The following is a 12,630-nucleotide window of genomic DNA, read 5'->3' as shown; positions in this document are numbered from 1 at the left end:
AAAAGAAAAAAAAAAATAGTCCCCTTCCCCCCACAAAGACCTCATCACTTCATTGAACATAATCTTCATCTTTGTTTCCTGAATGCACAGAATTGAAGGCTTCCACCTCTTCAAAAAACCCCCAGCAACCACTCTTCAACGCCCCAAATTTAAACCCTAATATTCCAAGAAACAATTTTTAAATTGTCCATTCGCTTTGTTTTTCTTCTCTTTTTTCTTTTTTCTTCCTTATTTCCTTTTCCTTTTCTATTTCTTCTTTTTTCCCTTTTTTTCTCTAAATATTTTTCTCTCTTTTCTTTCTTTGCCCTTTGCACTCCTTCCATTAAAGCCATTGAGCCCTTTAAGAATCCCCTACTCCAACCAGCCCTGAGAAGTTACTTGCACCAAGTGGCTTCTCACTGGTGCAGTCATTGCTCATCTATGCGCATGACCAAACTATCTCAGTTGACACACATTTCATCACTAATAGGAGCTACTTCTAAGTACTCTTTAATGCACTTCTGATACTCCAATTCTAATCTTGCCACTTATCCATCACAACATCTTTGTCTCAACTATATTAATTTTTGTAAAGTACCAACTGCATTAATTTTCTGAACATGTTGTTTCTTACTGCCTAGCATTATGTCCCATATAGCAATGCTGGTCTTGTAAAGTTCTATTTTCAGTCTCATTGGTATATGTCAGTCATATAGTACTCCAACCAAGGTTCAAAGTATCGAGATATGTGTGTCGGGTGTTTCGATACTATACACACCTTTTTTTTACTTTTTTACTCTGATATTAAGTATCGAGATATGTGTGTCGGGTGTTTCGATACTATAAACACCTTCTTTTTACTTTTTTACTCTGATATTTTCACAGGGGGGTGGTTTTGGGGTATTTAACACTTGAAAAACTAAGTTTCTAGAAAAGCCTTTAAAAAAGGTGTTTTGGTAAGCCAAAGATACGATATGATACACCCAATGCAAGGCAATATTGTATCAATACTTTAAACCTTGACTCCAACTATTTTGGTCATCCCCTTTATGCATCATGCACAAAATCTATGAACAAACAAATAATGCTAGGCTATCAGAGGGGAAAGAGAACATATAAAAAAATCAATGAACAAACAAAGTATTAAGTCAGTATTTTTCACTAGATTGATCAAATCAACTTGACATGTAAGATCCCCAACACGAATCATCTCTTGTCATTACGTAGTCGCATTCAGAACCCATCTGAATGAAGAATAATGTCTGGTGTTCGAATACCATGCCAGCATGCCTCTCTAATATGCAGATAGGATTAGATGGGGTTGGGAATTTGTTAAACTTCAAATGGGCCCAATCAGGAGCCTGATATAGTCCCAAATTTTTAAATCGGGCAACTCAACTTACACCCCTACTCTCTAATATTATACTTAAGTGGCTAAGCCTTGAAGTACCCTCCAGACAGAAATTGATCCTCTATTGGTACCTTCAAGAAGCGATAGCAGCTCCATACTCAGTGAGTCCCTTCCAATCCAATGTGTCCAAAGATAAATGAGGATGATCACTCTATTGGGCTTTCCAAGTGGTGTTCCATGTTCAATTATCAATTCTTACCACCCAAAACAATGCATGACTCTGTTCAATATGTAACCAACAATTGGAGCATTTCAGTGTATATCAAATTTTCTAACAAAGATAAAAAGTCTCCTATAATCTAATGTTAGACAGTGTATGCCCTTAGCTCCAATCAGATTGATGTACTTATTGTCATTTATTGTAAATGAATAAAGTGCATAATTGATTAATGTTATTATGGTGTGTTTCTGTGTAATACCCTTAAACTGGACACTTATGAGGCTCGTGTTAGTTTAGAATCTTCATAGCCGCTGGATAGATCTAGGGAGATGCATCCTGCCAAGGCTGACACTGATGTGCCGCCAAGTTGGTTGGGGTGACTTGTCTCAGCTGCCAGGGTGAGACCTAAGGTACATGCAGTGTGGGTTTTCTTGAAACCCTGAACCGGACCAAATTCCAGTATTGCCCTGGACCTTGGAGATAGATGGGCAAAACTGGAATGTTACACCTGACCCCTAGACTCGATTATGGTACTGCACTAGGTGACGGATTGGGTTGTCTTTGATATGCCAAATAGTGAGATCCTTTACCGGGTCAAAACCTGGGTATGTTGGGACAGTCCAAGAATTCACCTGAGTGAGTAATCATAGTGACAGGATCAACCCCTTTGTCGGACAAAGTGAATGATCGGGGAGTGCACTCTCTCTGATGGAAACCTAAACTGCCGGCAGTGGATTTCAAATGTGCTTGAAATTTGTTTTTGCAAAATATGTTTATATAGATATATACTTATATGTTATGGTTTCAAATTGTTTGCAAAAGGTTTTAATTCCCGGGATCCATGTGAGTAGAGAGTGCAACACTATACCTTAAAACCAAGGGAGAAGTCCTCTCTTGTCGGGCAGTGTTTGATCATTATGGGCTGAGAGGTTAAGACCATTGAGGGGTAATATCTGATCGGCTAATCTTGCATCTGGCCACATTTCTTGGGTTTTCATAAGGTGGCTGGATCCGAGAACCATCTAGTGTAAATGTTGGGCCCATTAAGAGCCCATGTTGATGGACTCGGGGGTTCACTGTTTAATGCGGTGAATTCGGCCAGGCCTTGTAACAGAGGCTAGGCTGAACCCATGTGGCTGATGTGTAGATCAATGTTAGGGTCCCACACCATACAAAGAGAGCCGAGTTGGCAGCAGATTAAAGAGTAAATGAGCACATAAGCTTAATGGGCCTAAGGCCCAATTCGAACTGGGCTTAAGTTAGTTAATTAAAAGGGGGCAAATTCAGTTTTAAACTGATTAGGATTAGCTGAAGGATAAGATAAGTCTTATCCATTTAAGAGTCCAGATCCAAATATAAGATTTGGATTAGGAAACTCTCTCCTAATTAGATTAGGAGGCTGATCCAAGAAGGCTATAAATAGGGGGAGAATTCCTCAGATTTTCAACACAACAAATTGCACAATTCTTCCCCAGTTCTTGCTGCCCCTACCCAGTTCGATCTCCACTTGTGGATCTGATCAAGAAAGGTTCTTGATATTGTTTCTTGGTAGAAGAAACAATTTGAAGTCGTGCTCACCAACCCTTGCTCGAATCTTGCTGAAGAATTCAGGTTCTTGCTGAAGAACCATCCTGCTGATCCTGCTTCACTACACACCGTGTCATCTTCAGTGGAAGCGGGTTGTGGTCTTCTCTTTGGGTGTGAACACTTGTGTTGGGAGTTACTGTTACTTCGTATCAGGTATATCCCTCACTTCCCTTTGGTTTCAGATCTTGTCTGGTTTTGGATTCAAGAATGAACCTTGAAAATGCAGTTTTCTAAATTAAGGAATACGATTCCCGGATGGGAGAGAAAGAAATTTTTGAAATTTCGCCCAACCTTCCTGCAGGGTTCGGCCATCCATATGATGGATTTCCCATCCCTTCATCTAAATGGTCCCACATACCCTGCCCCTACGATGAACCTATAATTCATTTAATTTTGCTTCCATCACATCATTAATGAGTTTAATTCCTTGGTAATTATTACAACTTTGTGTATCACCCATAGTTTTTAAATATAGGCACCATAGTGCTCTTTCTCCATTCATGTAGCAATTACTTTGTTTTCATCATCTTATTAAATAGTTTAGTTAGACATAATAAGCCTAACTCTCCCATATCTTTCCACACTTCTATTGGGATACCACATCTTTCCACCCTTCATCTTGTTTAGTTCCTCCACTTCAGTAATGCGATCAGATGGAGTTCCTTCTTCAAAAGGGATCTTTTTTGCATTATCTTCAATAGTATAGTATCTACAAGAGAGCTAAATATGGAATCGGAAAGGTTGCTTTTTATGATGAAACATTGATGCAACTATACATTTTGTTGTTTGATATTGAACTGTAACCTTTTACCTGTAATTCTATGCCATATTACATTTTGTGACCAACATATCAATATCATTGTAACTTAGATGGAGAAGCACAAGAGACCATATTTGGACCATAAAAATAACAAAAATAAATAGAGGATATATACAGAAAAGAAGAGAACATAAAAAAGGGAATTAAGGTTTCAGAAAAGATCTACGTACAATATTTAGGCTGACAACATATAGGGGAGCATCAAAAAATGCAACACCATTCAACTCAGTACCAGTCCACTTGTGTAAGATGATTTTAGGGCCAGAAGCTATCAGCAAGTGTCCTTGAAGTGAGGCTAAGGCAGAGATAGCCCCTTTCAATTCCTTTGAATACACCTCTGAAACCTGAAAGAGAAAAAGCGAATAATAAAAAATATAACCAAAAAGCAATCATGAGTTCCATAGGAATACAAGGAAAAAGGATATTTCTTTGGGGTATAAGGTGAAATTCCTGTAGAAAATAAAAATGGATCAAGGGAATAGAAGTAAAGGTCATCTAAACTAATACCAAATTTTGAGGATTATCCGTATTTCTTCCAATAGAAAACAGAAGGACACGTCCTCTTGCAGCTACATCTTCTCCTTGAACATATGCTGTTCCAATGGCCAAAAGTGTTTCATTTTCTTTTGTTGTTGTATTCTGTGAGGATAAAAAACTAAATAAGAGGGAGAAGCTGCAACATGCACATGAGCACATCCTAAAAAAAAGAACTGGGTGCAAACCAAGAACTCCATGTCAATAGAAAGACTGACAAGAAAACTTACAAACAAAGTAACCATTCGCACAGTTAATGCACTTTCACAACTTTGCATTGGAATTGTAACCTTTGTTTGCCAAGGGCCACCCGATTTTTCTGGCTCCATGATTCGAACCTCAAATTCATCTACAGTGTAGGTCCTATGCAGTTCATCAGGGCTCAAGCCATCATGATCAATCTGATGACCACCTTCTTGGTCAACCAATGATGAAAGAACTTGATTCAATGGCTTAACAACCTGCACAAAGAGAAAGAGATCAATTGCAAATCCAAAATAAATTATGTGGAGAAAAATGAAAATACCTGTGCACATTTGGCCTTTGAGCAGTAACTAAGAAAAAGAATGTTTTTTTTTTTCACAAGCTAATAAACAGGGATAACAATTAAAATAAAAACTAATATGCAAGGATATTTGCAAACTAATGTTGATGCATCTTGCATTAGCTGTTTTTGAGTAAAAGCATTACTTCACTTTTCTTCAACCTGTACTTTTTCTGCCTCTGCCACTTATTTTGATAAGATTTTTTGGTAGTAAATAAAAAAGAAAAATTTGCCAAACTTTTTCCAATCCCTCATTAATATGGATCTTGATTTGTCTTTTCGTGCTCATGCTAGGGAATTTTCTAGAAATGACACACTGCACCCTAACTCGAGTGTGTTAAGTGGGCAACGGTTTGCTAGAATCACCCCATAAGTGACCCACTACAGCAATGCTTGGCTGTGGTGTCGAACAGCCAAGGGTTCCCACATCATTTTGGACGGGGGTAGGTAAAAAAGCTAGTCCAAGAAACACCACTTGGAATGTCGGAACATTAACAAGAAAAACTATGGAATTAGTAAACACTATGAAGAGGAGAAGGGTTAATATTGCATGCCTACAAGAACCTAAAAGGAAGGGTAAAAAAGCTAAAAAAAAATCAATGGTTTAAAATTATGGTATACAGGAGAGGTGAATAATAGTAATGGTGTAGCAGTAATAATGGATAAGGATTTAAAAAATGGAATTATAAATGTAAAAAAGAATTGGGGATAGAATAATTTTAATTAGGCCTATTTTAGGTGAGTAAATCATTAACATAATTAGAAGAAAACACTAAAAGACAATTTTGGGAAAACATAGAAGGTTTAATCCAAGAAATTCCAAATGAAGAGAAGATTTTTATAGGAGGAGATGTAAATGGGCATGCAAGGAAAATAAGTATACGATATGAAATAGTACATGGAGGATTAGGATTTGGGGTTTGGGAAGAGGAATGAATCAGGACCTATGATATTAGATTCTGCAGTAGCTTATGATATGGCAATTTTAAACACCATTTTCCAAAAGAAGGGTGAACACTTAATAGCATTTAAAAGTGAATCACACAAGTCAAATCGATTTTTTTTCCATACTAAGAGAACAGAACGAATGACATGTAAAGTTGCAAAGTTATTCCAAGAGAAAGCTTAACAACACAATGTAGATTAGTGGTGATAGATGTGCACATTAGGAAATGGACGAGAAATAGGGAAAAAAATAGGTGCCAAGAATTAGATGGGAAAACCAAAAAGGAGAAAAACTAGCTCAATTTAGAAAGAAGTTGACAATAGAAGGAAATTGGAATTTAGATGGAAAGATCAACGATATTTGGCTTGAAATGGCAAACAACATAAAGAAAACAACAAAGGTGGTCTTAGGAGAATTTAAAGGGAAATGGAAAAGTATTATAAAAAATTGGTGTTGGTGGTGGAATGAAGAGGTTCAAAATATAATCGGATTAAAATGAGCATATTACAAAGAATGCCAAGAAGATAAAAATGCAGAAAATTAAAAAAAATACAAATCCATAAGAAAGGAAGTTAAAAGAAAGTGCATGAAACTAAACATAGGGCTTATGTTATGATGAGCTTTACTATAAACTAAGCAGTAAAGAGGGAGAAAAATGAATAATATAAACTAGAAAAGCGGAGAGAAATGAAAGGTAAAGATTCAAACCAGTTTTTTAAAAGACGTGGGAGGCATGTGCTTGGAGGCATGCCTCCAGGAAAGGTGCCCCCAAAATGCCCTGAAGCGTGCAAGAGGCATATGCCTCAAATGCTTCAGACACCCACCCACCCACACACACACACCACATATAAAAAGACAGAAAAAAAGAAAAAAAAAAAAGGAAAGGAAAAGAAAAGAAAAGAAAGGGAAGGGAAAGAAAAAGAAAGAAAGAGAAGAAAAAGAGAAAAAGAAAGAAAAGAAAAGGGAAGGGAAGATAAGGGGAAATATTTTTATTAAAAATCTTCTTAATATACAAAAATTATTAAAAATAAAGAAAAATGAGATCCTCCCATCTCTTCTTCCTCCACCCCTTCCTCCTTCCTCCTCCCTCCTCATCCCCCTCCTCTTAAGGAGGCTTACACCTCTTACGTTCTAAACTATGCCTCACCTCTAGGTAACGGAATGCCTCGCGTCACATCCCCACATTTTAAAACATTGATTTAAATCATGTTCAATGCATTAAAGATGAAGATCAAAGAGTCTTGGTAAACAATGTTTTAAAAGTGCAAGGAGCAAAAAAGGCGCAAGGGCCATTTTGCACCCGAGGCGCAAGGTGAGGCGTGCACCTTTTTGAAGCAAGGCGCAAAAATACAAAAAATTGCTAAAAACCAAAAAAATGTCAAAAAATTCAAAAAAAATCAAAAATATTAATAAGAAATATAAACATAAACATAACATGTAAAGCATATTTAAATGAAAATTTAAAAATGAAATCAAACATGAAACATTTTAGTAGTCGTACAAGACTACAGAGACTCTTTAGGTTTTGAACATAAAATAAAAGAGAAGGAGAAAAGGAGAAGAAGAGAAGAAGAGAGAGAGAAGGAGAACTCGTGGGTGAAGCTTTGAAAGAAGAGAATGGTTGGAGTGCTTAAAACAGCCGCCCCACTCCTTAATTTATATACATGGTTTCCTAATTGTAAATAACTTAAATGCTTACATGGCAATAAAAGATAAGATTAAAATAAAACTAATCCTAGATAAGATAGAATAAAACTTATCCTTATCCTACTAGGAAAGCTGATCCTAATCAATTAAATCTAAGTACATCTCAGGGTGTCACACGAATACCCTCAATGTGGGGTCCACAGTTTCCCTAAATTTTCAAGCATGTAAAGCCACAATCTCCTTTTTTCATCAATTGCATTACTTAAAGTAGCTAATGTGATGTAAAACATATTACATTCCTGATTCTACGAGTCGCCTTTGTGCCACGCCCCTCGAGGCAAACCCAAACAAGTCCATGTTAGGGTCCTAAATTCTTAATTCTCACACAAAAAAATAATGATTTTATAATTTTAATTGTCTTTTAAGAAGATATTTTATTAAGATGAATGAATGAACATTAGAAAATAGGACTTGCTAAGGAACCCAGCCACTAGGTTCAGAAAAAAGCAACAAATTGTACAATTTTCAAAAGGCGCACTCCTGGGCCAATGCACAAGGTGCATCAGGTGCACACTTGGGCCAAGGAGCATCAAGCACACACCTATGCACACCATGCATGCACCTTTTAAAAGTGTTGCGCCTAGGACCTAGGAAAGGTGCCTAACCTAAAATGTGCCTCGCCTAGTGCCTTTTAACTCATTGTGGTAAAAGATGAAATCAAACAAAGATGAAAGAACTATTTTGGGAAGTGATTAAATGAACAAGGAGAGGGTGGTAATGGAAAAGAAGCTAGCAATACTAATATTGTTAACAATAATGCGTACCTTCATAAAGTTAGACCTACTAAAGTAAAGGATGCACAAAATAAGATAAAGAAGTGAAATGCATTAGGACCTGATGGGATTCCAATAGAAGTGTAGAAAGGTATGGGAGAGGTAGGCTTGTTATGCCTAACTAAGCTATTTAATAAGATAGTAAAAGAAAAGAGGGTGCCTGATGATTAGAGAAATAGAAGCATGGTGCCTATATTTAAGAACAAAGGTGAAATACAAAGTTATAAAAAACTATTAAAGGATTAAACACCCACATTTTGGAACTAATAGTCTCCTGACCCAAATCTTTTGGACTGCCTAAAGGTAGAGTTTCCATTTCAGTGAAACTTCCTTGTCTCTTTTTTCCAACCAACTTCAAGCTGCCATATAACTCCATTTCCTCCACCTTTTCGTCTTCCTCCTGCCTTGCCTCCCTCCAAAGGTTAGCTTCAATGGAGGACACTAACCAAACTGGTAAGAACAGTTCATCCACAATTACAGTCGCCTTCCTCAGTATATCTTCTGGTTTTACTCCACCCAGTAGAATGGCTGCACTTCGCAGATCTCCCCAGAAGACACCATCAAGGCGAGCTCCACACAGCAAAGCAATTGAGTTTGCAGTTTCTTGATTCCAGAGATGGAATTGCAGCCCAACCACTCGGACAGTAACATTATCTTCCATTAAGAACACTTTCGAGTTTGAAGAAAAAGACCATTTATAGACTGAAAAGGTCCCCAGAACATCTTGGATACAACATGCTCTAACATTTACCTGGTTTTCGAGAGGGTCCAATACTGCCTTAGCAGAATCAAACGGAGTTAAGATGAAGGTGCTTCTTAGCTCCAGTTTGAGCTTCAGTAGTTCTGCAACTTTCCACCAATCTGTCACCAATCCTCCAGCTTCAACCACTAGTGTTCTTTCCCATTTTCCTGCTGTTCCATCTGCCATCCAGGTAGGATCCCTCCTACTGTTTTCCATGGTTAAAAATTTCTTTTCTGGTCTTAGTTCCCTTTCATCAATTTCCAATAGTTCTTTTTTTTCCAATTCCCTTCTATTTAGGAATTTTGTTAGTATTCCAGCTATCTTTATCCATCCTTTGCCATTCTTCCCTTGAGGGAAGCAAACCATCTGCTTCCTTCCTTTAGAAAAATATTCAGTGAGAGATATGAATGCACCCTTTGCATTCCCCTTGTTCTCCATCACATACCTCCTACCTGACTCTGGGGACTTTTCTTTCCATTTTGTCTGTTTCCCTTTAGTTGCTGCATCAAAGACATATTCCTTCACCCAGACAATCATGTCTGAGCCTTCCACAAGAACCGTAGCCCTCTTCTGTTCTCTTATTTTCAGCCCCATTCTTCCTTTGACCCGTATTTCTTCAAAGAGAAAATCTTTGGCCTCTACCCTCAAAGCTGACCTCCATTTTGCTTTCTCCACAAAGCATCCTTCCACTAAGCCTCTATCCATTGCTGCCTTTTCTTGTTCTTCCTTTTCAATGCTATGGTCATCAGTGTGGTGCTATTAAGTTTTCCACAAAGCCTCCTTCCACAATGCTATGGTCATCACTAAGCCTTTACCTTTAGGTCTTTTAAGAATCAGATCTTTTTATTAACTACATCCTCCTGCAAGCAAAAACTCTGCACACATATCATCCAATCACACACTGGGAACATCTCCCATACGTTTATGTTAAATTCATGGGGAGATGTTCCCAATGTGCGGAAGGATTCTCATGCTTGCAGAGTGTGTTCAGAGTTTCAGCTAGCAGAGAATCTCATCTCCCTCCTGCTTCCTTCCTCACTAGTTTCAGATCTTCTACCCAAATCTCTTCCCAATTCCCTGCAACAATTTCCATAAAATTCCCTGAATCAACGATGTTCTGATCCTCTGGCTATGAGTTAAAACCAGTGTTTACCTCATTAGTCAGGTCCTTCTCTCCACATACATCACTTCTAGAATAAAATTGAATAGCTTCTAAAACCCCTGAATTGCTGTCAACAATTGCCTCAGTAAAAAGAACACCTAATTGCACTGCAGAAGTTGACCCAGCTCCATCTTCAACATTTCTATCTTGCTGAGCTTCACAACTTTTTTGAAAGCATCCACTACAGCCTAAGTGTTGCATTCAGTTCCACAACAACCTCTTTTTATCTGATGTAAAGTGATGAATTCAGCTATAGCTGCTATACAACTTTTTCATGTCTTGGTTGCGATGTAGATATTTTGTAACTTATTTCACAATTGTGCACACTGCACAATATGCCTGAATTTAATTCCTGAGGAAGATGTATTTTCTTATTTTAGAAATTTCTGAGTTGTGGTAGATAGCCAATTGTATGCTAAAATAAAAGTCCTGCACTTAGATTGGGAGAAAACCAAAATACGACATTTCAGCAATTTACAGAAAGTCAGAAACATATAGCAAGTCCCTAAGTGGGTTAAGTGTCCAATTCAGATTTTGACACTCATGCATTCTTGAGTGATACTTATGAAAATTGTTTTCTTCTTGGTAAAGACCAAAATCTACCAAGATTGCTTCTAGGTAGCAAATATAAACTTTTTATACTGCTAGAATTCCCAACACATCCATACTTTGGTAAATACCTTTTCTACGATGTGTCTACAAATCCGTAATTTTTTCAGCTTGTTAGGTCAGACCCCTAGACCTAGACTCTTGGATTCTTGAGGAATACTTACAAGTTACAAAAATTGTTTTTTTTTCTTTTCTTATTATAAATCAGAATCTAGCTATATAATAAAGTCCACCTTTTTAGTAGATTGTTTCCAGACAGAAAACATCAACCTTTTAATTTACTTATGTCCATTCTCTACAGGTATATACAGTTAGAGTTCACAAGACCTCCATACTTCAGTAAATACTTTTTCTAAGATGTGTCTATAAACCCATATTTTTCCAACTTGTTATATCAGACCACAAGACAATATTCAGGTTCTGACCCCACTACCAATATCCACAAGCATAGCTTACGGTGTCCAACTGAAAGTCATTTCTTAGTACACTACAAAAAACAAAGTTGATGAGAGGAAAAGCTGTTATATCTTGGCATTGTTAAAACACGTTTACAGGATTCTCAAGGACCATCTACTTTCTCGTGGAAGCAGCTACTATGGTTCCTATCTTATCAATTTTTACCCTATTGATCTCAGCTCATCACTATTGATCTGATAATTCGATACCTTTGGGTGATTGTGTCTAGAAATTTATTCATTCATATTGCTTCCAGTCATGTTTTTAACAAGGTATATCTCAGTTCTGTGAAAAGCAATATGATTGCAAGGCTTTGGACACAAGTTGTGCTAGGCATGGTGGTGATTTTATCTTGAAGAAATTTAGGCCAGAAAATGCACAAACCACTTACAGGAATAGAAACTATCAAAGGGTATAAATTCTTCTCAGCAAAGTAAGTGACTTGATGTGGAGTTGCCTTCAAAGGAATCTGTGGAAATAAAAATAACAAGCATATCAATGCTGGGAACCACCCTTATATAGAAATTTAGAAAATTGGGACCCTCGAGATTTTATAGAGAGAATGAAACCAACCAACCTTTTGAACTGGCCAATAGTTGTCATAACTTGATACAGATGGCAGTTGGCAGATTTTCAAGAAACCCTAATACCAACGAAGAAAGTATCAAGATTATGAGAAATTATTGGACATATATAAGTATATTCTTGTATAAGAATCAACCAGATTATGGCAATCAGAAATTGCCTTTGGTACCTGGGATGTCACATATATAAGGCCATGATTGCAATTTACATTGTGAAGAACAGTAAATGCCACAATCGAACCATCACATAACTGCAAAATAGATGAAGGAAAGATCAAAATAATAACGAACTTTATGAAAAAGACAATCAGAAACCTACTTAAGAACCAAGTGAAACAAAATTAAGCCAAACATTTCCTGTAGTGGTAAAAGTTGAGTCATAACTAAGGGCAAAATCAACCTTGCTTCTATTGCAACATAAAATCACCATTTTCTTTTATCATTTTTATAAGTTTGTATACTAGACAGGCCTGGCGAGTTCACAATCAACTATACCATTGAGGGGATTGAAGAAGAAATTGTAGATTTCCAAATTCAGCAAGAATTAAGGTCAGATTCTCCTCCACTATGTGGATATTTATTAGGATATTCCAGGCAAGCTAGTTAATGCTACCTA

At 37.1% G+C, this 12,630-nt stretch overlaps 1 protein-coding gene across 1 annotated transcript in view; it reads right to left on the bottom strand.

Annotated features, from left to right (window-relative positions):
- CPSF160 (cleavage and polyadenylation specificity factor 160) overlaps positions 1 to 12,630 on the bottom strand; it is a 98,990-nt gene that overhangs the window by 18,132 nt on the left and 68,228 nt on the right. The window contains exons 18-23 of the mRNA XM_010279097.3: positions 12,185 to 12,265; positions 12,008 to 12,073; positions 11,822 to 11,899; positions 4,722 to 4,952; positions 4,465 to 4,596; positions 4,128 to 4,301 (exon numbers count right to left, since the gene is read on the bottom strand). Of these exons, the coding sequence (XP_010277399.1) occupies positions 4,128 to 4,301; positions 4,465 to 4,596; positions 4,722 to 4,952; positions 11,822 to 11,899; positions 12,008 to 12,073; positions 12,185 to 12,265 (762 nt within the window). The remainder of the gene's footprint in view (positions 1 to 4,127; positions 4,302 to 4,464; positions 4,597 to 4,721; positions 4,953 to 11,821; positions 11,900 to 12,007; positions 12,074 to 12,184; positions 12,266 to 12,630) is intronic.

The sequence above is a fragment of the Nelumbo nucifera genome, chromosome 1 (assembly GCF_055504915.1).
Source record: "Nelumbo nucifera cultivar China Antique chromosome 1, China Antique-T2T, whole genome shotgun sequence".
Lineage (NCBI taxonomy): Eukaryota > Viridiplantae > Streptophyta > Magnoliopsida > Proteales > Nelumbonaceae > Nelumbo > Nelumbo nucifera.
Note: the sequence above shows the minus strand (reverse complement) of the source record. Positions and strands in the feature narration are given on the sequence as shown.